The 23,506-nt window shown below is 60.0% G+C and overlaps 2 protein-coding genes across 2 annotated transcripts in view; one reads left to right on the forward strand and one right to left on the reverse strand.

The window, feature by feature from the left end:
* Nucleotides 1–7,478, reverse strand: part of FAM83G (family with sequence similarity 83 member G) — a 32,027-nt gene extending 24,549 nt beyond the window's left edge. Inside the window, exons 1-2 of the mRNA XM_045526921.1 lie at nt 7,424–7,478; nt 6,311–6,971 (exon numbers count right to left, since the gene is read on the reverse strand). Of these exons, the coding sequence (XP_045382877.1) occupies nt 6,311–6,832 (522 nt within the window). The 5' untranslated portion in view covers nt 6,833–6,971; nt 7,424–7,478. The remainder of the gene's footprint in view (nt 1–6,310; nt 6,972–7,423) is intronic.
* Nucleotides 7,479–17,894: 10,416 nt separating this feature from the next.
* LOC123621109 (sodium/glucose cotransporter 5) lies at nt 17,895–23,498 on the forward strand. The gene is made up of 5 exons (XM_045526923.1): nt 17,895–18,157; nt 22,204–22,372; nt 22,539–22,754; nt 22,984–23,041; nt 23,158–23,498. The coding sequence occupies exons 1-5, from the start codon at nt 18,021–18,023 to the stop codon at nt 23,262–23,264; spliced, it is 687 nt and encodes a 228-aa protein (XP_045382879.1). The 5' UTR covers nt 17,895–18,020; the 3' UTR covers nt 23,265–23,498.
* Nucleotides 23,499–23,506: the final 8 nt, after the last annotated feature.

Genomic DNA, 23,506 nt, shown 5'->3' on the forward strand with positions numbered 1-23,506 from the left:
AGAGGGACAGTTGCTGTCCCAGGGCCACACAGTCAGCCAGTGGCAGAGGCCTCCTGTTCCCAGGTGCTCCTCTCCATGGGGGAGGCTGCGTCGCTCCCAGCTCTGAGCCCACCCACGGCCTCCCAGAGCCCACCTTGGCTCCGGAAACAAATACCTGACCCTCAGCACTGTGCTCAATGTCCCTGGGCCTCCTTGGCTCTGCCAGGCCCTTCCTGGGTGGCCTACGGAGGGTCAGTTCCCCGCTCTAAGCCTCAGTTTCTCTTCTCGGTAACGTGGAGTTGAACTGGATGAACCGTGAGGTCCCTTTTCCCTCCGACATTCATCAGCTCTCTGAACGCCTTCCCCACCCTCTGGCTGTTAAGACCGAAGCCTCATTAAAGCCAATTAAAGGAGGCACAGGCCTCACGAGCACCAGGCGGCTGCAGTGGGTCAAGGGCAAGAAGTGCACACTGGTCACACCCAGAGCAGCGGTGGCATGGACGTCGGCCTCCTCACCACGGCTTGGGGATGCTGCAGAGACAAGGGCTGGCAGAGCTTGGGCAAAGGGTGTCAGGTGACCAGGGCTTGGCCCCTGGATGAGGCAAGAGGCAAGATCCCTCCCTCCTCTCATCAGCCACAAAGGTTTCAGGGCACCCAGACCCATAGGTGCAGGGTCCAGCTGGACTGCCCAGCATGGCAGCAAATGGCCCCAGCCAAGAGTGTCAGAACCATAGATTTGAAAGACTTTAAAACCTCAGCTTCTCCAGGGTATAAGATGGACAGGCAATGATGTCATGGAGCATCCTAATCTCCTGGGAAGCCTGGCTTGGAAAGGACTTGCCGAAGGTCACACAGTGAGCCAGGGGAGGTCGAGGCCCCTGGGCCACCTGGAATCCACATCCTCTCTGCTGCAGTCTACCAAGCCTCTCCTTGAATGCCTCCCAGGACAGGGAGCTCACCACTTCTCATCCCAGACTACTCCCAGGGAAAGGCTCTCAGGAGAGGGGTGAATGCCAGTTCTGTGCCAGGCTCCACAGCGAGTGCTGTATATCCCAGTTTTTCCCTTTACATCTCACCATGGATTTATGAGGCAAGCGGTGGCATCGCTGTGGCACCGAGGAGAAAGGAACGAAAGGTCAGAAAGGCAAAGCCACTATCTTGGGGTGGCCACGAAAGATAACAGCAGAGCTGGGGCTCGGGCCTGGGTCCACATGATACCAACACCTGTCTTCTCACCGTCCCACATGGCATTTAACCTGGGAAGAGACCTTCCCAGGGGTCATTCAGATGGAGGAGCCTGTTGCAGCTCACCGGGGCCAGGGCCAGCGTGTGCCAGGGTGCGGGCGAGACCCCACCTTGCTCCCGGCTGCTCTCTGTGCGAGGGCAGCTCAGTACTTCTGGGCACTCATGTCTGCTACTGCTTGAAGACAAGTGCCCAGTCCCTATTTTACAGATGAAGAAACTGAGACCCAAGGTCACCCAGCCTGTGAGTGGCTAAGCAGGGTAGGTGAGCCGGGACCCTCAGCTTCAGGGCGAGTCTCCCGCATGAGGGAGACCACGGACTTTGTGGAACCCATTGCGGCAGGTCCCGCCTCTCGGGTCACAGGAGGGAGGGCGGCCCCACGGCTGTGCGGCTGCCTGTGAGTGGAGAGTCCGGGCGCTGTGTCCCTTCCTCACAGGGCTCCCTGGAAGGGCTGCTCCCGACTCTCCCCTAAACGCTTAATTAAGACGCAAGCACCGTGGGACAGGGAGCCTTGCAGAAGACAGGAGCCAAGTCCTGGGATTATGTTATCAGATGGTTCCCCACCCCGACAGAGGCGAGCCCTGGGCACTGGCTGGGAGCTGCCAGAGCAGGCAGCCGCCTGGGCGGGAACCTGGGCCGGCCGCTCGCGCCCGGGGCTCAGCTGGGCCACGCCGGGGCCTCTCACGGCCCTGCGGGCTGTCTCCGTGCTGCCTGGCTGAGGCATGCGATGCGAGCCCGCCCTCCTGGTCCCCAGGAAGGGACCAGGCAACTCCCAGGCCACAGAGACGGGCAGTGGCCGTGCTCACTGTCACCCTGTCCCTTGGAGTCCAACTGTGCTCTGACTGCTGCCCCGCCCGTCCCCTCACCATGGAGCCCAGGCTTCGAGTGCCAGGGAGCCTCGTGAAAATGCTTTCACTGTCCTGAGTCAAGCCAGGGGCAGGCGTGAGGCTCCGATGTGCCCATCGAGGGGCAGGGCTGAGAAGGACAGCGACGCTGCTTCTCCAGGGAACGGGGTGCTCAGCCCTGGGGTCTGGGCCCAGCTCGGCCAGTTATCAGCTCTGTGACCTTGGGCAAGTTGTTCACCCTCTCTGAGGCCCACCGAGCCTCGGGTTCCTCATCCGAACAATGGCGACAACACCTCCTTTATGGCGCTGTGGTGAGGATTACAGGGTGTAGGTGAGGTGCCCACTCAGCACCTGGCGTGGAGCTGGCGTTTAGTAAACGCCTCATTAAGCCGCTTTCATTCTCCTGGAGCCGAGCCGCGGGCCAGGACGTCAGTGCGTGAAGGCGGGGGCTTGGCAGGAAAGATGTGGGGTTCATCAGGCGTCATGAAACTGGGTTCAACTTAACTTCTCTGGGTCTCTGTTCCCAAGCCCTGGTGTGGCGGGAAGAGATCTGGGGTTCGAGGCTGGCCTTGGCCACTGCACCGCGCCCTCCCTCAGTCTCTTCAACTGTAAAATGGGGAAGGTGTGATTCGCCCCTGTCCCCAGAGCCTCACCCTGGGCTGCCAGGGAGCCGGTGAAGGGATCCCACAGCCCCCACCTCATCATGCCGGGGGCGCTCAGCGTCTGCTGGAAGAGCCACTTGTCTCTGGCTGAGGCTGGCCCTCCCTGGCCCCCTCCCGGGCCCGGCCCAGCCTCGCCCCTCTCTGAGGCTGCAGCTGAGCACGGCCAGCCGGGGCTTGGCCCTCCCAGGCGTGATCCTACAGGCCCAGCCTCTGGTATGCAGCTGGAACCCCACGGCAGGTTTTCCCCAGACAAATCACTGGCTCCCGGGTGCAGGGGGAAGGGCAGGCAGAGCACCTTCCATACTGGAATTGGAGCCACTGAGGCTGGAGGGAAGCTCAGAGGGCACAAGCTGCCGTGGTTCCAGACCATGCGCCAGGGGCGTGAGGCCCAGGACCCATCTGCCTCCTATCCCCGGAGTCTAGAATCACAGGGCAGGAGGGGGTCAGAGCTGAAGGGACCTTCAACAGTCTTCAAGGCCTGTACCCATTTTACAGATGGTATGGCCGGGGCTTAGAGCAGAGCTGGCACTTGTCCTGGCCACACAGCCAGGCAGAGCAGGGACCTGACCCCAGCACCCTTGGCTCCTGGTACTGTGCCCACTAGCTCCATTCCAGCATTTTGGGAAGGGGGTGGATCTGGCAGTAGTCCTGGCAGGAACACAGCCGCTCCCTGGCATGCGTGTGCGTGCTGTGTCACTTCCCTGCCCCAGGGTCTGCCTGTTGTGCTGACGACAGGGCAGGTAAGTGAGGAGGTGGTGGGCTGGGCCTCCCTGACTCAGCGCCAGCAGCCCTCACCCAGAAGGCCCCGGTGGGAAGGGGACAGTGTGCGGCCAGGTAGCCTGGACAGAGGGATCCCGGTGCCAGGCCACAGGTGGGGGACGGGTTCTCCCTACACTGGTGCCAGGTGAGAAAAGGAGGTGGGAGCAAGGAGACAACAGGTGACTCACAGGGAGAGATAAGGCCGGGAGAACTCCGGGCAGGCGGCAGACAGAGCGCCCCGTCAGCATCCGTCAGTGTCCCAGCCCAGCCCCTGCCAGCCTGGGAAGCAGCTGGGGCAGGGGAGACAGAAGGTCGAAGGTGGCCTGGATCAGCTGTCCCTCTAAGTCCCTGACTGTCACTTTGTCTTACTAGGGCCAGGGCACAAGGGGTAGGGGACTGGTCCTTGAGTTGGAGGGTAGCACAGGCCTGGTTCTCCCTCCACCCAAGAACCAGCTAGGTGACCTTGGGCAGGGACTAACCAGTCAGGCCTTAGTTTCTACATCTGAAAAACGGGCAGATAACACTACTGGAGATTATAAAGTCCCTTGCACTCAGGAAACCGTGGTGTTATTATTACAGCCCCTACAGGCACCATTGGCCTTGGGTCCCAGGATGGATATGGAAGGGAAGTACTTGGGACCAGAAAGCAGGGGCTTGGCTCACCACGGTGCTGTGTGCCTCAGTGTCCTCGTCTGTAAGATGAGGGCTTGGCCTCCATCAAGTCTTAAGTCTAAGGCCCCTCCTGTTGCGTGCTGAGGGTGGGGCGGGGGGGCCTCAGGGCGAGCGCCCTGTCTTGAGGGTACAAAAGCAGAGGGCAGTGCCCACCTGTGGGAGCTGCAGGAAATCACCCATGGTGGTGCCACAGACAGACCAGGGCTCAGACCTGAGACTTCTTCCTGGCCATGTCACTTTAGACAGGTGACATTAATAATTTTGCGGGGCTTTTGTGGGAAGTAAATGAAGCTCTGGGGCCCTTGGGACCGTGTGGAGTGGCTGGGTCTCAGCTGTGGCCATAGAGATGGGAGGGGGCAGGAGGAGGACGTGAGGCCCAGCAGGGGAGCCACCAGTGCCCATCCCTGGGCTGGGCTGTCCGTCTTCCCGTCTGCAGGAGATTAGACCCTCCGGTTCTTCCGTCTGCCTCCTTCCTATTGCTGGTGGGGAGGAGAGGGGGGGACCCTGGCACAGCAAATCAAGCCCCCTCATCCAGGGACACGGTTTCCCCATTTTTAAAATGGGGGTGGAGGCTGGGTAAAGGGGTCCCAGCAGGCCCTCTCAGGGGACTGGGTGCTACGGCCTCTAGCCAGAGTCACCTCCATCAACAACAGCAGCACCTGCCTACCCTGTGGCAGCTGTGGGGTGGGTCATTCTGCCTGAAAACTAGGAAGGTCCCTTCCTCCTCCTCCTCCTCTTCCTCCAACTCCTTCCTCATTCCGTCTCCTGATAGTCCATCTCCACAATAGCCAAAGGTGCAGCGTTTATCCTCACCACCTCAGTTTTATAGGCCAGAAACCCGAAGCCACAGAGCTGCCAGGGTCAGCCAGGGAGGTGGGAGCAGGCGGGCTATGAGCCAGGCTCCAACGTGACTAGCTGACTCAGCCGCCCCTAGTGGGGCAGGGACTCCACCTCCCTGGCAACCTGAGCCCGGGCCACCTCGTCAGCTCCTGACCCATTTCTGGTTTCTCTGCCCACGTGCTCCCCCAGGCTGTCTGTCAGCCAGGATGGTCCCCAAAGCCAGCATTCCAGCCTTGTGCAATTAGCTGCCCTGCTCTGGGACTGGAACAGTGAAGAGGCGAGAAGAGATGAGACCCTGCTAGGACTACCTTATCCCACAACCTGAGGCCAGATCTGCCTTCAGAATCCTTCTCAACACAGCTCACTAGGTAGGCTTTATCAGTCATGCCAGGATGTGCTTTGAAACGATGAAAAGGTACTTCCACTCAGCAGGAAGGAGCACCTGTTGATGGTCACAGCTGTCCAGCAGTGGCCTGGCTGTCTCAGCAAGTGGCAAGCACCCCTTCTCAGAATGTGTGTCAGCCAAGAAATGGCCACTCACCCACAGCTGGAGCTCTCCACAGCCTGGCAGGAGTCAGGGAGGGAAAGTCCAGAGAAGGTTTGAGGTCCCTTCCAGTGGCAAAATTCAATCTAGGTGGACAACCCTTGGCCACTTCCACCAGTGAGGACCACACCACCCCTACCCATGCATCCCAGCCTGGAAAGGTTCTGCCATTGCAAAGTTCACAGAGGCTCAGAGAGAGTGAGCAACTCACTCTCAGTTGCTCAGCACAGCCAGAAAACAAACAGATTTGAACTCAGACCTCCAGGTCAGCCTCAGATGGGCTTAGGCTCATTGTCAACCTCCATGCCCATCTCTGCAACCCCAGCGAAAGCTCTCCCCGCCGGAGAGCTCAAGGTGTGTGTGAGCGCCTCCTGCTTCTCGGGGTGAACCAGAGCCACCCTAAGGGAGAGTAAGTGAGGAATGGCCCAGAGATTCCACCCCGCCCCACCCCATCACAGCACCTTCTTGGGGAGAACCTGCTCACTAGGACTGGGGAAACCAGAAACATCCCCCAGCAATGCACAAAGGCCCCTTGAGATGGGGCAGCCCACTGTCACCTGCTAGAAGACCCAGGCACCCTGTCCCTCTGCAAAGAAACTGAGGAACCCCATGAAGCCAGGGAGGAAACTTCCTCCCAGGAGGCAGCCAGGGAAGCTGCAAAGAGACCCTTCGGGACCCTGTTGAGGTCCCCACGTTGGGCGCTGAGCGCCCGCGCACTGAGGACTGGCCCAGCCCCTGTCGGGGACTGCCGCCTCGGCTCCCTCACCTTCTGGGCCTGGCTGATCATCTTGCGCACCACCTCCTTGATGTGGGCCTGCCCGTCGATAGGGGGCTGCATGTAGACGCTGGCCCGCGTCACTCCGCGGTAGGCGATGGTGTCGGGCCAGCCCAGGTCCAGCTGCGGGATGGAGCGGTCCGACTTCTGGGGCCAGTACTCCAGCGAGAGCAGCGGCTTGGCCTCGGTGGGGGCCCCTCCTGCCCCGCTGGCGTCCTCGCCGTCCCCGACCCCGAGGTCCTCAGGCCCCCGGCAGGGCCCCGCGCCCCGAGGGTCCTCGGAGCCCGGGTCATACACCTCGATGGTCTCCAGGATGCGCCTGAGCTCCAGCTCCGAGAGGAAGTCGCGGATGTTCTCCCGCTTCAGCACCTCATAGAAGGCGTCGCGCCCACGGGCCACCAGGGCCTCCAGCGCCAACCGCTGCTCCTCGCTGTAGAAGAACTCGGGCTTGGACTCGCTGGAGCGCCAGTTCACATGGTTGTCGTCCAGGCACTGCACCTGGGAGAAGGCCATGGTGCCAGCTGCCCAGGCCCTGCTGCCGGCGGGGGGTGGGCGACGGGAGCGCTCCGCGAGGTCCGGGTCCTAACCCGGCCCGGCTCGGGCACAGCGCGCTCGGGGTCGCCGCGCCTCTGCTGCTCTGCCCGCACGCCACCTGCGGAGAGACCAGGTGAGCCGCGCGGGGCAGAGGGCAGGCGGCGGGGCGGGGCGAGGCGGGGGTGGGGCCGGGCTGGGGGCGGGAGGTGCAGTGGGTGCCGGGACGGGCCACGTCCCAAGGCCCGGCGAGCCTGTATGTGGAGGGGACCCGGCCCCGCACCCCAGGAGGCGTCCGAAGTTTTCGGCAACTTCTGACGGAACCCCCAGGGGTGTGCGCGAGGGGCAGGCGGGAGGCTGCGGCGGGCTCGGCCGCGCTCGGCGGCGCCCCGCATCCCCAGGGCTTCCGGGAAGGGAGCGGTCTCCAGTTCCCCGGGCGCCGGGGTCGGCAACCCGAGAGGCCTGCCGGGAGGAGGCCCGGCCTCGGGGAGGGGTCCAGGGGACCCGGAAGCGCGGCTGGCAGGCGGCAGCGCCCCGCGGGGCCCGGGATGGGGGGCGTCGGGACGCACTTACCGGGCGGGCTCGGACGGAGCGGGGGCGCACATGCGGCTGGGGACCGGGGCCGGGCGGGAGCCGGCCGGTGACTAAGTGTCGCCCCGCCCACCCCGCCGCCGCCACCTGCGGTCACGTGCCGCCCCGGGGCGGGGCCGGAAGCTGATTCACCCCTCGACAGACACCGACAGACGCGGGACAGGTGTGGCGCCCCTATCCCCCTGTTGCTTGAATTCTGAGAAAGCTCACAGAGGCCAAAGCCCCGGAGCTCCTGGAACACTGCAGCCCAGAGAGGGACAGTGTTCTCTCTGAGGTCACACAGCGGGTCAACAACTGTGACACCCCCGGTGACCCTAGGGCCTGTTGGCCATCCTGGACCAACCTGTAGCTGTGCCCAGTCTTGCAGGTGGGACGGGAAGTCCGTGCGGCTGTAGAGATACCCAGCCGTCCAGGGTTAGAAATATGGCTGGGGTCCGGGCTGGAAGCCCCCAGGCAGGGTTTGGGCACTGTCTGATCCCACCTCAGGGGCTTTCACAGAGCCGAGCAGATACCCAGTTCTCAGTCCTAAGCCCTGCTCCCTGCTGGGAGGGGGCTCCTGGCTGGTCCTGCGTGATGAGCGGTGCCCCACCTGAACCCGGGGGCAGGGAGGGGCCCAGAGGGCTGCTGTGGGCTGGGGTCAGGCCCAGCTCTCTGCTTGGCTTCCCCTGGGCTTGGGACCCCAGTTATGGGGCGGTGTGGGGACCACATCTGAAGGCAAGCTGTCAGGGCCCTGAGACGGCAAAGCCCATTAAACCTAGCCCTACAGACTGCCCCCGCCCCATGGCGTGGTGCAGCCAGTCTGCCGGGCACCCAGGCCAGCCCTCCCTTCCCCCATCTTTGCTCTGGATCTGGATGGGGCTGGTTTGAGGCCCTGAGGACACTGCTCTCTGCTGCTGAGGGCTGGCTCGTGACATCTCCAGGCCTTGTGCCCTCAAACCCCCTCCCCCAAGACCTTCCCTGCCATCCATCACCTGTCAGGCCTCCTTGCCCTTGAATCCACTGCGCTGAGCAGTGACTGTTCTCTCAGGCCTAGCACCCTGTGGTCCCCATCCCTGACCCCTCAAGCCTCAAGTCCTGCACTCCCTGCCATACAGCCCCACCCTGGCCCTGAGGGCTTTACACTGAGTCTGAATACAGGGGCCCCAGAGGTCAGGCCCCTCCCACGCACATGCACACAGACCTGCATCCTTCCCTCCCTCCAGGGCCCGAGAGGGGCGGTGGTCCCAGTGGGTGAGCCCTGCAGTGTCATTTATAGTCTCTCTGCCACTGTGGAACCCCCCCACACCCTCTCTGGGCCTCAACTTCTCCTTTTGTTCTTACCAGTGCACAGAGGCCCTGGGGCTCAGGACTGAAAGACCTCGGGCCTTCCAACCTCTGCAGTTACCTGCCCATAATTATCAATTCACAGGAAGTTGTAAAAACAAATGAAGAGGGAGGTCACCTACATCCTTCACCCAGTTTCCCCCAATGGTGACATCTTGCATAACTATTGTATTAATACAATGATATCACAGACAGAAAATTGACATTGGTGCAATCCACAAGGCTTATTTAGTTTTCACCAGTTTTACGTGCACTCATTTGTGTGTGCGTGTGTAGCAATGTATGCAACCTTATTTCGTGTGTCGATGTGTATAATCATCACAGCAAGATACAGAACTGTCCCGTCACTGCAAAGCTCTCCCTCTGTACAGCCACCCCACACGCCCCTCCTCCCCCATCTCTAACCCCTGGCAACCACTACTCTGTTCCACAACGCTACAGTTCTGTTATTTCAAGGATGCTGTATAAATGGGCAACATCTGATGCAAACTTTTGGGATTGGCTTCTTTTTCCCACTCAGCATAATTGTCCAGTGTTTCATCCAAGTTGTGTCTATGAAGTTTGTTCCTTTTCATTGCTGACTGCCATTCCATGGTGTTGATGTGCCACAGTTTAAGCATCTCAGTGGCGAAAGGACATGTGTCTTGTCTTCACCTTTTGATTATTGCCAGTAACCTGCCATGAGCATCCATGTGTGTACGTGTGCACGGGGGCTGCGCTTGTCTGGCATACACGCCTGAGAGTGCTGTTCCTGGGTCCCATGGTTCTTGCCTGCTCATTAACAAACTGCCACGCTGTTTCCCGGAGTGTCTGCATCATTTTACGTTCTTTCCACAATGTGTGAGTGACCCAGTTTCTCTATGTTCTTGCCCATGTGTGCTGTCGTCACTAGTTTTTTGTTTTGCCCATTCTCATAGGCATGAAATATTGTGATTTAAATGTGCACTTTCCTGATGCTAATATCACTGAACATTTTTCATGTGCTAATTTACCATCTCTACACCCTCTTCAGTGAAATGTCTGTTCATGTCTTTTGCCCATTTTCTAATCGGATTTTCTATTCTTTACTATTGAGTGTTGAGAGCTGTTTATATATTCTAGATGCAGGGCTTCTGACTGGTATGTGGCGTGCAAATACAGATATCTTGCACTGAGCTAAAGTATTTAATTTTGATGAGGTCCAATTGATCAACTTTTTCCTTTTATGCATCATGCTTTTAATGTCAAATCTAAGAACTCTTTGACTTGCCAAGGTCAAAATAAAAATGTAGAGATGAGGCCGGGCGCGGTGGCTCACGCCTGTAATCCTAGCACTCTGGGACGCCAAGGCGGAGGGATCATTTGAGCTCAGGAGTTCGAGACTAGCCTGAGCAAAAGCAAGACCCCGTCTCTACTAAAAATAGAAAGAAATTATATGGACAACTAAAAATATATATAGAAAAAATTAGCCGGGCCTGTTAGTACACGCCTGTAGTCTCAGCTACTCAGGAGGCTGAGGCAGGAGGATTGCTTGAGCCCAGGAGTTTGAGATTGCTGTGAGCTAGGCTGACGCCACGGCACTCTAGCCTGGACAACAGAGTAAGACTCTGTCTCAAAAAAAAAAAAAAAATGTAGAGATGAGGCTGGGCTCAGTGGCTCATGCCTGTAATCCTAGCACTTTGGGAGGCTGAGAGAGGAAGATTGGTTGAGGCCAGGTGTTCAAGGCCAGCCTGGGCAATATATAGATATGCTGTCTCTAAAAAAAAAAATTAGCCTGGCATCATGGTGTGTCTGTGGTCCCAGCTACTCAGGAGCCTGAGGCAGGAGGATTGCTTGGGCCCAAGAGTTTGAGGTTGCAATGAGCTATGATGATGCCACTGCACTCTAACCAGGTCAACAGAGCAAGACCCTAGCTCAAAAAAAAAAGCAAAAAACCTGTAGATCACTACATTTAATGTATTATTTAGGAAGAAAGAACTTACACTTCGGGAACTGGTTGGGGATGGAATGGGAACAAAAGAAAGAAAGAAAGAATTGCACTTCAGGTCATACACACACACCTCATGGTCTTCGGTATGTCCCAAGAACACAGAGAAGGTGAGGGATTTTATAAAAAGCAGAAACGTTACATACTGCTCTTTGAGAAGGTTCATTGGCTCTAGTAAGGGGTGGCGAGCTGGGAAGTTCTGACTGGTCGGTGATGCCGTGGGTGAGAGCAGTCCTAGAGTTGCAGCAAGTTATCTCAGCAGCTGTACATAAAACTGGTTTCAGGTTACAACAGGCAGTTTCAGCAGCCAGGCTTACAGGGAATGACATTCTTTCAGCAATGCTATGTACCCCCAACTGCTCCCCCCACCTTTTGACTCTGTTTTAGTTGGGTGTGACAAAAATGGCGCAATTTGTAAGATCAACTTTCACAGCCTAGACCCAGGTCCTGAAGATTTTCTCCTATTTTTTTTCCCAAAAGTTGATTTTTTAAATATTTTACATTGAAATCTGTGATCTATTTTGGTTTTTGTTAATTTATTTTATTTTTTTAGGCTGAGTTTTTAATTAATTAATTTATTTATGTTTTGAGACAAGAGTCTCGCTTTTTGTTGCCCGGGCTAGAGTGAGTGCCGTGGCGTCAGCCTAGCTCACAGCAACCTCAAACTCCTGGGCTTAAGCAATCCTTCTGCCTCAGCCTCCTGAGTAACTGGGACTACAGGCATGCGCCACCATGCCCGGCTAATTTTTGCTATATATATTTTTAGTTGTCCAGATAATTTCTTTCTATTTTTAGTAGAGACGGGCTCTCACGCTTGCTCAGGCTGGTCTCGAACTCCTGAGCTCAAGCGATCCACCCGCCTCGGCCTCCCAGCATGCTAGGATTACAGGCATGAGCCACCGCGCCCAGCCCTAGGCTGGGTTTTTTTTAATTATTTTTATTTTTATTTTTTTCGGCTCGTCAAGTGAAGCAGTGGGAGTGGAGAAGGAATAAAGAAATCTGTAACTGGTTGTGATCAATTAGTTGTAAACACCCCTGCACTAGGACCGCCGATGTGATCTATTTTGCGTTAATTTTATATAAAGTGTGTAGTTAAGGTTGAGGTTAGGTTTCTGGCCTATAGATGTCCCCAGAAGGGTTTTTACAGAGGAGGAAACAGCCTCAGAGACTTTAAATAATCACTCAGGATCACACAGCAAAGGATTGGGAGAGCTGGACTCGAATCCAGGTCTGTGAGCCTTTCTCCTGCTTCCATAGCAATGGCAGTGTCTGGGCTGGCACCCAGGGGAGTGGGCCAGGCCTGGCTGGGGAGTAGGGAACACCTTCATTACCCCTTGACGTATTGTGGCCTCCTTCAGAGAGGATCATTCAGTCAGTCAACAAACACTGGCAGAGACTGTTGGGGCCTAGGCTTCTCCCTAAGGTCCCATTGTCATACTGTGGTGGGGAGGCAGGACAGACATAGGCATGGAGTTATTGGTGCCATGGAGGATGTTGCCCCAAAGCCAGGGGCCCCGACATCCTTGATGAACACGAGGAATGAGGATGGGACCCTTGGTTTATGAGGAGGGAAAGGTATTCAAGGAGAGGGAGCAGCAAACACAGACACAGAGGTATCCAAGGGAGCCTGGGGTGCCAGAAATCTGGGTGAAATTAATGGGGGTGAGGGTGGCCAAGCGGGTGGAGGGCCTTGATTAGAGCCCATGATCCCCTGTAGGGGCTGGAGAACAACAGAGTGCCGTGAGCAGGGAGGATGTGGGCAGATGGGTGGTTTCAGAAGTTCCCTTTGCTTGCTTGCAGCGGAGGTGGGTTGGGGGCAGTGAGGAGGTGGTGCAGTTCCCCTGGTAACCAAGCAGGACTCGCCATTGGCTGTGGGGAGGGAGGGCACGGGGCGAGGAGAGGGTCAGCTCCCAGGCTTCTGGTGTGGCCGCGGCTGCTCGGCAGCGCCCAGGCCTGCAGAAGCCAGCACTCCGCACCGCCACCTGGTTCCCCCACTCTCAGTGGCCCCTGGGCTGCCACCCCGCAGCTGGCACACTGGGGGACTGTGTTTCGATGGCGACACTGCCACCACTGTTCTCATACAGGAGAGGTTGTTCTTTCTTGCTGCTCAGCACAAACACTTGGTTGAACCAGTGGTGCCAGAGGCGGTACCCCATGCCGGCAGCCTGGAGTGAGCTGAACACACTTGGGAAGAGTCTCCTGGCTCTGCTTTCTGAGCCATTATGTGGCTGCGACACCTCACCTGGCCCTCCCAGGAGGGCTGGGCCCTCCGAGTGCCGGAGTCAGCTGGAGCAGGCTCAGAGCCATCACCTGCCCTCTGAATCCTGGACCCCTGTGGCATCAGGGTCCTGCCATGGGGCCCCAGGCTCTGTCCTGGGTCTGCTGTGCGTTCCAGGCAAGTTATGTCTTTTCTGGTCCCACAAAACCAGTGGGGGGTGGAGGTGGTGGGGTAGGGCAGCTGGATCAAATGGTGCCTGAACTCCTCCATGGCTCTTTCTAGGATCCTTTCTCCCTCTCCTCCTCTCCCTCTGTGTCTTTCCTCCCTACTCCCCACCATTCATTCACTTACTCATTCGTTCATTCAACAAATGCTCACACAATGTCTCCTCTGGGCCCGGCCCTGGGCTGGGCGATACCTGGGACTTGGAGATGATTCAAACCCAGTGTCTGCCCTTGGGGAGCTCCTGTTCTGGTGGAGAAGGTAGACTATGTAAACAAACAACTGTGATTCAATCTTTGGCCTTAGGAGCCCTTGGGAGGAAGCTGCTACCGCCTGGGGGTGGGGGAGAGCCAGGGAAGGCCTCAGAGGACAAGCCCTTCCAAGCAGGCGGCGAGCAGGGTGGGGGTGGGGGTTAAGTGGACAGTGGCGTCTGCGAGGGCACGGAGGCGTCAGAGCCTGGGTGTGTGTGAGAAAATGCAAGCGGGTCAGGGCGGCTGGCACTCAGCGCTGGGATGGGAGGTGCCGGGACCAGTTGTCAAGGGCCTTGAATGCCATAGAAAGGACTTTTATTCCCAGCATGCCACGGGCTCCTGGGTGGCAGGTGGGGAGGAGGATCCTGAGGACGAGGTCTGATGAGAGCTGTGGTTTCCAAGGGCTGGTGAGGGGCCTGCAGCGAGTGGGCAGGCCAGGCCGGGAGGAGAGGGAGGAGCAGCCGTTGGCCGGGGGGCTGGCGGGTGGGGAGGAAACACTGAGGGGAGGTGGGCCTGGGGGTGGCCCGCACCAGGTGTCCAGCCCTCTGAGAGGCTGGGCTGGAGACTAGGATGTGGGCATGGGGGTCGCGGTGGGGGGTGGCCTAGGGGAAGGGCTCTGCCGCCCCCTCCGTGGCTGGGCATCTACAGCAGGGGTGTTGGAGGGGGTGGTCTGCACAGGGAGCCCCGGGTCACAGAAGCGCCTTGTTGTGACTTTGCCGGCCTCCCACAGGCCACCGCACCTGGAGAGGCTCCCCTTCCTGCCCCCTCTGCAGTCCCCTGGCTTCTGTCTCTGAGCTCACCCAGAGTTGCGGGCTCCTGGTTTGCTCTGCGCTGTGTGGGCCCTGCTGAACACCCCCGGGGGCAGGGGCCAAGGGTTTTTAGAAAGTGTTTTATGGGAGGAAAAGTGAACGTGGGGTCAGTCCGACTCCCTCCTCCGACTCCCTCCGTCAGCTGCGCTTTGCCGGTGAGCAAGGCAGAGCCCACCGCCACTGCCTGGAGCCAGAGTCCTGCAGAGCGGAGTGGCCATGGCGCAGGGTCGGGGTTCTGCCCCCACGCAGGGCTGGGGGCCGGGACGCCTGCAGTTATGGTTCAGTCTGGGTCTGGCCCAAGCCCAGGATGTTCATTCCTTCATTCATTCATTCAAGGGGTGACCGGTGTGTAGTGCCCCAGCCATGGAGACAGCACATGGCAAAGTCCCCATCCTCATGGGGCTCCCCACCATAGGGAGGAGGCAAAACTCAGTAAACACCCCAGGGATGACAAGGAATGAGGAAGAAAACGATGTGGGGAGAGGGGACGGAGGGGGAGCAGCGGAAGGGGAGGAGGCAGCCCCGGGGAATGCCTGGGGCAGCGGGAAGGCCCTTGTGGCTGCAGCAGGGGTGGGGTGAGGGGAGCAAGATGGCACGACCGGGAGGGGCAGGGGTCTGGATCATGGAGGGTCTTACAGACCACTGAGAAGCTGAGCGACTGGAGAGTTCTGGGCACTGGCTCAGGAAATGGCCTGGCCTGAAGCTCTGACCCCGGGGTTGGGGGACAGTGACCCCACACCTACAGCGGGCAAGCTCAAGCAGGCAGGCCTTGCTGGTGGCACCTCGGCTCTCACCCCACGAGCTGCAGGTGGTGACACAGAAGCCAGAATGGCTGGGACGGGGGGGTGGGGAGACTGGCACCCCAGATAGGCTCTACGGCCAGCTGCTCACATGGGCAGGGCCACACTGCAGTCGAGCCCCTGGCCTGGGGATGTGGGGGGACAGGGAGAAGGGGTCATGATGGAGAAGAGTTGGGGGCGTTGGAGCCAGAAGAGTTCCCAGAGGCCAACCCCTCCTCATGGCTCAGACTGGAGGCTCCGGCCAAGCGGTCCCATGGGGACGGGCTCCTCCCCAGCCGGGTCTGGGCCACCCAGGTGCCCACGTTTGTGGGCAGAGCCACCGAGCATCCCTCTCTCGCAGATGACGTGGGCTGCGTGGTGCCGTCCGAGTGCCTGCGGGCCTGCGGGGCGGAGGTCGGCTGCTCCAACATCGCCTACCCCAAGCTGGTCATGGAGCTGATGCCCATGGGTGAGGCCGGATGGGTGGGGGTCCGGGCGGGGATGGGGTGGGGGTGGGACCTGGGGCCCAATGAGGGTGGAGGGCCCTGGGGGCAGTGGGGGCCACTCTGGATCCATCGTGACATCTGGGTGAGATGTTCTGCTCCTAAGGGAAGAGAGGACAAGCACCCATGGTAGACAACAGCTGTACACCCAGCACGTGCCGGGACCGTCCCACGGGCTCCCACGTGATGCGCTGGATTCTTCTTAGTCAGGAACCCTACATGCTGTTACTATCATCCCCATTTTAAAGGAGGGAAACTGAGACCCAGGGAGGTTAAGTGACCTGGCCAAGGTCATATGGCAAGTAAGCTGCAAGCTGGGATTTGAACCCAATTAATCTGCCTGCAGACCTTGTCCTCTTACCCCATGCTGTACCATCTCTCCAGAAAGGTCATCTACTTTCTCTTCTTACATGTCCAAAGCAGCTTCTTCTTAAATGCTATGAGGTAGGGTATTGGCTCCATTTTACAGATGGGGAAAGTGAGGCACAGGGAGGGGAACATGACTTGTATGAGATTAGGGAGTGACTGAGACACAAACCCAAGTCTGCTGCTTACTCTGCCAGGACCAGGAGTTCAGGATCCGCATCCCCCACATCTGCCGGCATGAGCCCCCATCCTCTGTGTCCCCCAGAGACACTGTGGGCCCACAGGTAGAACTATGGGGCAGGTTTTGGCTTTTTCCACGTGTCTCATGGCAGCAGCAGCCCTGGCAGTCTCATACAGGGTGGCGAGTTCCCCAACACAGGAGGTGTGTAAGTGAAAACAACATAGCAAGGGTGGGGAGGTCCCACTCTAAGCAAAAAGAGGAAACAGCTTTCTGGGCCCTTTCCAGCGGAGCCTTTCATCTCAGAATTCTCAGGGGCTTGAGTTTTCCCTCTCCCTCTGGCCCCCTCCCTGGAAGCTTCCTGGTCCCTCAGGTGAGCCTCACCCTACCCCTCCCCCCCTCCCTCCCTCCCTCCTGCAGAGCCCAGGCCCCAGGGAAGTGAGTGCACAGACCTGGGATCAAATCTTGGCTCTGCCACTTGCTGGCCAAGATATCTGGGGCATGTCACTTCCCTGCCTGAAGCCTTGAAGCCTCGGTGTCCTCGTTTATAAATTGGAGGTGATGGCATCTACTCCTCGACCCTCAGTGTTGTTGCTGGGATTGAACATAGGAAAACTACCTGGCAAGGATGGACCACCCAGACTCTGGGTTTTGCCGTCCCCCGTTTTGCTCTGAGCGAAGGGGATGCCCTAACCACCCCACCCCACCCCCACAAAAATGGCACCTCTAAGCCTGAGCCCTCAAGGGAGGGGGGCCCATGTCAGGCTTATCCCAGGACAAGGGGTAGAGGACAGATGGGCAGGGAGTTTGTAGAGGTGAAGGAGATGCTTAAACACTTGATGAAAACTTGCAGGAGTCCTTGGAGACAGACTCAGACCAATGCCCAGAGAGTGGAGGTGACCGGCCTGAAGCCACACAGCTGGGAGTTGGCAGTCAAGCATCCTTCTACCTCTTTAGGGGCCTCCCTCTTCAACCCACGACCCCCAGAAGGCTTTGCACAGCAATGCCTCCCCCCGGGACACAGCCCTCACTCGCTCTCAGGCGCGGTTTTTCTCTGCTTCTGGGGAACGATAGCACCAGCCAGAAAGATTCACTGTGCCTGCCGTGTCCTGTCACGCACAGGAAATGGTGGGAAGTTCCAGACTGGGCCACTGCAGGCTGGGGTGAGACATGAGCCCTGCCCAGGGTGTGACCTCCAAGCAGAGGGTCCCGCCCCAAGCCTTCCTCGCCACCCCCACCCCACCCTGAGGTTCTGCCTCTGGCCCACTGTGAGTCCCTGGGCAATGCTCTTCCCTTCTCTGAGCTTCCATTTCCTCATCTGTCAGACGGGTTAATAATCCTTCCCTCCAATGAAGTCATGGGTGTGAAAGTGCCTTGTCAACTGCCAGGCTCCGCGCCGATCATAGCGTCCACAATACCAGTAATTACAGTCGGGATTAGCATTGCCAGCAAGCTGGAGGCTCAAGCAACAAGTTCACAAGTCCCCATGGGTTGTCATTGGCTCCCCAGCCTATTATTTATTTATTTATATTTTTTACTTTTTAGATATGAGGTCTCTATCACCCAGGCTGCAGTGCAGTGGTGCGATCACAGCTTGCTGCAGCCTCAACCCCTGATCCTCCTGCCTCAGCCTCCAGAATAACTGGGCCTATAGATGCTATGCCCAGCTAATTTTATTTTTTGTAGAGACGGGGTCTTGCTACGTTGCCCAGGCTGGTCTCAAACTCCTGGCCTCCATTGATCCTCCTGTCTCCGCCTCCCAAAGTGCTGGCTTGAGCCCCCACACCCAGCCCCCAGCCTACTTTTGGGTCTTGCTCACCTCAGACATCCTCAGCCTCTCTCCCTCCTGGATGTCTGCCCCCAGGGACTCGTGAATGGCCGTGGGGCCTCAGGCAGAGGGCCCAGGGTGAGGGCCAGGCAGGGTCACAGCAAGCCCCTCCCCGACCCCAGGTCTGCGAGGGCTGATGATCGCAGTGATGATGGCCGCGCTCATGTCGTCGCTGACCTCCATCTTTAACAGCAGCAGCACGCTCTTCACCATGGACATCTGGAGGCGGCTGCGGCCCCGTGCAGGGGAGCGGGAGCTGCTGCTCGTGGGACGGTACGACTGCGGGGGTGCCGGGGCACTGCGGAGCACCCCAGCCACATGCCCACCCACGAGGTCCCACCAGAGGTGGGCTGAGGGAGAACGGCAGATGCCAAGACGGAGGGGACAGAAGAGGCCAGAGTACCTCTGCACCCTTCGCGGTCACAGCCTCATCCAGGGTGCGTCTCTCAACCCTCTGCGGAGCCAGCCCTCCCTGCCCCAGCTGTCCCAGAGACCCCTCCGTCTCCCCCAGACTTGAGCCCCCAACCCTCCCGATGGCTCCCAGTCACCCCAAAGAGGGCTCGGAGCCAGCACTGAGGACTGGCCCCCCTTGGGCTGCAGCAGTCCCCCGGTCTGGGGGGCCCTGGCCCCACTGAGCTCCTGCCCTCCTGCTTGTCCCCTCCTTACCTCAATGACTCACTCTGATCTTTCCGGACTCTACCCAGCATCCCCGCCTCCATGCAGTCCTCCCTGATACCCTGAACCAGGGAATGAGCCCCCTCCCCCCTGTGCCCCCAGGGGACTACTGCCAGATTCTTCCCGCAGCACCTGTGGCCATTATATCCAGCTGGGCTCCCCGCCATCACTCCCCGCCCAGGGGCCCGGGTGCTCCTGAAGGACAGGGGCTGTGTCTGGCCCATCCCTCTATCCCATGCCCAGCCAGGCACCCCAGAGTCTCGCAGGGGTGAACTCCATGGATAATGAAGGCTGGTGTCTCTGAGTGTGTGCCCATGTCTGTCTGCTTGGGCCCTCTCCCACCCCTTGTCCCACCTGTCCTGTTCCCCGCTCATCTCCCTCTGGGCCACGTGGGCCCCACTCTGCTGGCTGAGGGGCCCAGCCTTCTGGTGCTTAGCTTGGCCAACAGAGCACCCTCTGCCCAGGGTCCTGTCCCTGGGGTGGGGTCTCCCCCAGAGCTCCAGGCAGTTGCCCCAGCGAGGCAAAACAGCCGGGCTTCCGTGGAAGGGCCCTGTTGGGACACGCCCGATGGTGTGCGTGTGAGCTCGTCGCAGGCCCGCAGGCTCCGCCAAAACAAGGAGCCTCTCGCCTCTCGCCATGCAGGAGGCTTCCACTCTGGCGCGTCCTGGGCACTTGGCCCCTTGGCCACCTCTTCGCTTTGGTTTCCCTGCCTGTCCTGAGCGGCTGTGTGGCCTGGCAGAGGCCCTGACCACGGCGTCTCCCCTGTGGACGGACCCCACTCGAAGCCCCTCCCTGTGCCAGCACCCTGGGAACTGGGACCTGGGTCCCCTCCTGTACCCAGCGTGTGCCTTGGCCCTCTGGCCTGGGACACTGGTAGCCTCTGCACCTGCCTAGTGGCCCTCATGTCCCCTGCCTACTACTTCCCAGACTCCTCAGAAGCAGGTTCTTCCCTGCTCCCACCAGGCCTCTGCTCCGTGCAGTTCACCTGCCCAGCCACCGGGCCCTCAACCTCCTTCCCGCCTTTTCTGCCAAGTCAGTGCCCCCTCCCACCCCCACCTGCCCTGCCAGCCTGGTGCTCAGCCTCCCCGCGGGCCCTGCACAAGGCTGTGTGGTGCTGGGCAGGTGGCTCACCCTCTCTGGGCCCGAGTTCTCTCAGCAGCCAATTCAAAGGAGCAGAAAGGGCCCCATGCCGGGTGTCAGGCTGGTCAGCTCTGCCCCTCTCCCTCGTGAAGCGCTGGGAAACCCGCGACACCTCCAGCCACTGAGACCTGTCTCAGCCTCCTCCTGCCTAAAACACCATTGTTTGAGCCATACTTCCATGGCCCCGTGGGGTCTCGGGCCTCTGGTCGGGTGGGTAGCAGGATCTGAGGCTCGATCATGGACACAGGGGACTCACGGAGAAGGGGCGACGGAGCAGAGCTCAGAGGCCACAGGGGGAGGCCAGTGACCCTGACGGGGTCGGGCTGAGGGGGCTGTGGGAGCTGTCATAGGCGGGGGCAGCCGTGACTGGGGCTGTGTCTTTGCTTGCCCCAAGCCCCCACACCCGGTCCTCTGTTCCCTCCCTGCCCTCCCTGCTGTCCCCTCCCGTCTGCCTTCTCTGCCGTTCAGTCCACAGGTGGGGCCCAAGCCCCCGTGCCCTGCCAAGCTGGCCATGTGCAGGATGCAGACAGACCCCGCCTTGAGGGGCTCCCCTGTGACCGCAGCCAGGGGAGATGCTGGCGGGGCTGTCCATCCCGATGCTGGCGTGGGAGCGGGGGGCTCACGCAGCTCCTCGAGGAGGAGGGGGCTTGCCGGGAGGGGTTGAGAGGGATATCTCGGGCGGAGAGGCAGCCTCTGGGTTTGGGGCCTCTGGCGGCCTGGAGGCGGCTGTGTCACAGGGTAAGGTGAGGGCCTGGGCCGAGGCCCTGGCGCAGAGCTGTGGAGTCTGGTGTTGGGCGGCGGGAGCCCACGTGCAGAGGGCGGGGCGGCAGGTGTTAATGGAAGCCTGCCTGTGCCTTTGATGAGAGCAGCCCCGCCAGGCTGAGCGTTAATTAGCCTTAATCAAGGTGGCACCTCCTTCGTCCACCCTCTCCTCAGGCCTGGAAGGGAAGAAAGGCAGGCAGGCAGGCAGGGGGAGGACCCACCCAGCTGCACACACAGCCCCTGTCACCCATGCTGGCCCGGCCAGGGTTCCAGCGCATCTCACCCATCTCCCACCTTGGGGGTGAGGGACGCTCAGCCAGGGCTAGCAGATGGATACCTCACCCCAGCCCTGTCCCCTTGGCTGAGTCCCACGCCCCTTCAAGGCTCTGGGGACCCCTCCTCCTGGAAGCCCTCCTAGACTGATGTTTTCTCTTGGCTCCCTTAGCCCTGCCCTGAGTGCAGGTGACAGGCTCATCTGTTTTCTTTGCTGGACTCTGAGTGCTGGGCAAGCACCAAGGCCTTCCCATCCCCGAATCGGGGCTCCTAGCACAGTGCCCTGAACCCAGGTGGGCACCTCATGAGTGGTTTGTTGAGTGAACAAATGAAGCATGTCCCTGCTGTGGAAGGGCTCTTGGCCCAGGGGAGGGGCAGACAGGAGCAGACAGGAGGACTGGATGCAGGGAGGGCGGGGGAGGGGCAGACAGGAGGACTGGGTGCAGGGTGGGTGGGGGAGGGGCAGACAGGAGGACTGGGTGCAGGGTGGGCGGGGGAGGGGCAGACAGGAGGACTGGGTGCAGGGAGGGTGGGGGAGGGGCAGACAGGAGGACTGGGTGCAGGGTGGGTGGGGGAGGGGCAGACAGGAGGACTGGATGCAGGGAGGGCGGGGGAGGGGCAGACAGGACTGGGTGCAGGGAGGGTGGGGGAGGGGCAGACAGGAGGACTGGGTGCAGGGAGGGCGGGGGAGGGGCAGACAGGACTGGGTGCAGGGAGGGTGGGGGAGGGGCAGACAGGAGGACTGGGTGCAGGGAGGGTGGGGGAGGGGCTCCCGCTGGGGCAGGAGGGCTCCAGCTTCACGGCTGAGGAGTCCAAGCTCCAACATTTGCACCCTTGGGAGGGAGGCTGCCCTGTAATGGGTGTGAGTCAACAGCAAAGGGCTGCGGGTAGCAGGGCAGGGGCCACTGCAGGGGACGGGCAGGGGGATATAAAGCTCAGTGTTCAAAGAACTGCCAGGAGGTCGGTTGGCCCAGACGAGAGGGCGGTGGGTCACTCGTGCCGTCACTGAATGTTTGGTGTGCCGGGAGACACAGCAGTGAACTAAAGAGACGAGGCTCCTGCGCTCCTGGTGCTTCCAGTCCGGAGCGGGGACAGGTAGTAAACAGGTCAACACCCAAATAAATGTGCATGCAGCAGCTGGGACAAGTGCCTTCGAGGAGAGACAAGTGAAGCCTGGGTGGCCGTGGAGGACTTCAAGGGTTGACTCAGTGGGGCCCCAGGGACGGCAGGGAGCAGATCGCAGATAGCACTGAGAGTCGGGGCTGTCCCGCAGGCGGCCGGGAGCCGTGGAAGGGTGCGGAGCAGGACGGGACAGGCCAGGTCACTGGTGCCATGGACCAGAGGCCAGGGAGGAGGCTGGGGCTGCAGCGGACAGATTGGAGAGCAAGTCCCAGTGACCAGGGAGGTGGGGGAGGGCTGAGGAGGGGCCTGCAGGATGACAGCTGCCCGCTGCCTGCTGCCTGCCGCAGGCTGGTCATCGTGGTGCTCATCGGCGTGAGCGTGGCCTGGATCCCCGTGCTGCAGGGCTCCAACAGCGGGCAGCTCTTCATCTACATGCAGTCGGTGACCAGCTCCCTGGCGCCCCCGATCACTGCGGTCTTCATCCTGGGCATCTTCTGGCGCCGTGCCAATGAGCAGGTGGGTGGGCGCAGGTGGGTGGGCAGGGAGGGACGTAGGGCGGGCTGCGGGGGGCCTCCCAGCGACGCACCGCAGCTTGTTCGCATCTCCCCTGCAGCCCTTGCGTGTGTCTGGGGGTCTCGGTGTCCCTCCCACGGCCCCACACGCCCTGCGTCCCTCCTCCCAGGGGGCCTTCTGGGGCCTGATTGTGGGGCTGGCGGTGGGGGCCACGAGGCTGGTCCTGGAATTCCTGCACCCGGCCCCGCCTTGCGGCGAGCCAGACACACGGCCGGCCGTCCTGGAGAGCATCCACTACCTGCACTTCGCCGCCGTCCTCTTTGTGCTCAGCGGTGCGATTGTGGTGGCCGGGAGCCTGCTGACCCCACCCCCCCAGGCTGTTCAGGTGAGCCTGCCCTGACTCGGACCCTGACCCCTCACAATCTCTGACTGTCTCCCACTCTGATCCCTGACCCTTTCTGACTTAAAAATTGTCTAGCGGTCGATCCCCTGACCCTGGCTGGCCCTGACCCCATCCCTTTTGGAGCTCCACTGCCATCTTTCCATCACTGACCCCTGCTCCTGTCTGGGACAAAGGCCACACCCCCTCCTGCCTCCCTACTCCTTCCTTGCAGGTTGAGAACCTTACCTGGTGGACCCTGGCTCAGGACCTGTCCTTGGGAGCCAAAGCAGGTAAGTGGGTGACCCTGGGCCTTCCCGCTCAATCCCCACCCTGAGGCTGGGGCAAGGTTGCCCGGTATGGCCTGTGTCCCTCATCTGTCCCTCTCTCCCTCCCCAACTCCCTCCAGGAGATGGCCAAACACCCCAGAAATATGCTTTCTGGGCCCGTGTCTGTGGCTTCAACGCCATCCTGCTCATGTGCGTCAATGTCTTCTTCTACGCCTACTTCGCCTGATGCCACCGCGGGCAGGAAGCGGGAGCCTGAGTCCTCTGGTCTACCCCTTTTCCCTAGTGGGGACACCGAGGCCCAGAGAGGGGCGGACTCTCCTCACAGCTACGCATGGGTCGGTGCCCAGGGACTGGCCTAGCCAGCAAAGCAGGAGCCCAGAAAAATCAGGGGGAAATGGGGGAAAAATTGTGATATTTCAAAAATAGCACCAAAGTCGTCATAATTAGAAAGAAAATTAGATTTCTGAC

This window comes from Lemur catta, chromosome 15 (genome assembly GCF_020740605.2).
Source record: "Lemur catta isolate mLemCat1 chromosome 15, mLemCat1.pri, whole genome shotgun sequence".
NCBI lineage: Eukaryota > Metazoa > Chordata > Mammalia > Primates > Lemuridae > Lemur > Lemur catta.

Bases quoted from the DNA above. Each gene is read 5' to 3' on its own strand.
- LOC123621109 (XM_045526923.1), top strand. From the start codon at position 18,021: ATGATCGCAGTGATGATGGCCGCGCTCATGTCGTCGCTGACCTCCATC. The intron at 18,158-22,203 runs GTACGACTGCGG...TGCCTGCCGCAG, and splicing joins GAGCTGCTGCTCGTGGGACG to GCTGGTCATCGTGGTGCTCA. The intron at 22,755-22,983 runs GTGAGCCTGCCC...CCTTCCTTGCAG, and splicing joins CACCCCCCCAGGCTGTTCAG to GTTGAGAACCTTACCTGGTG.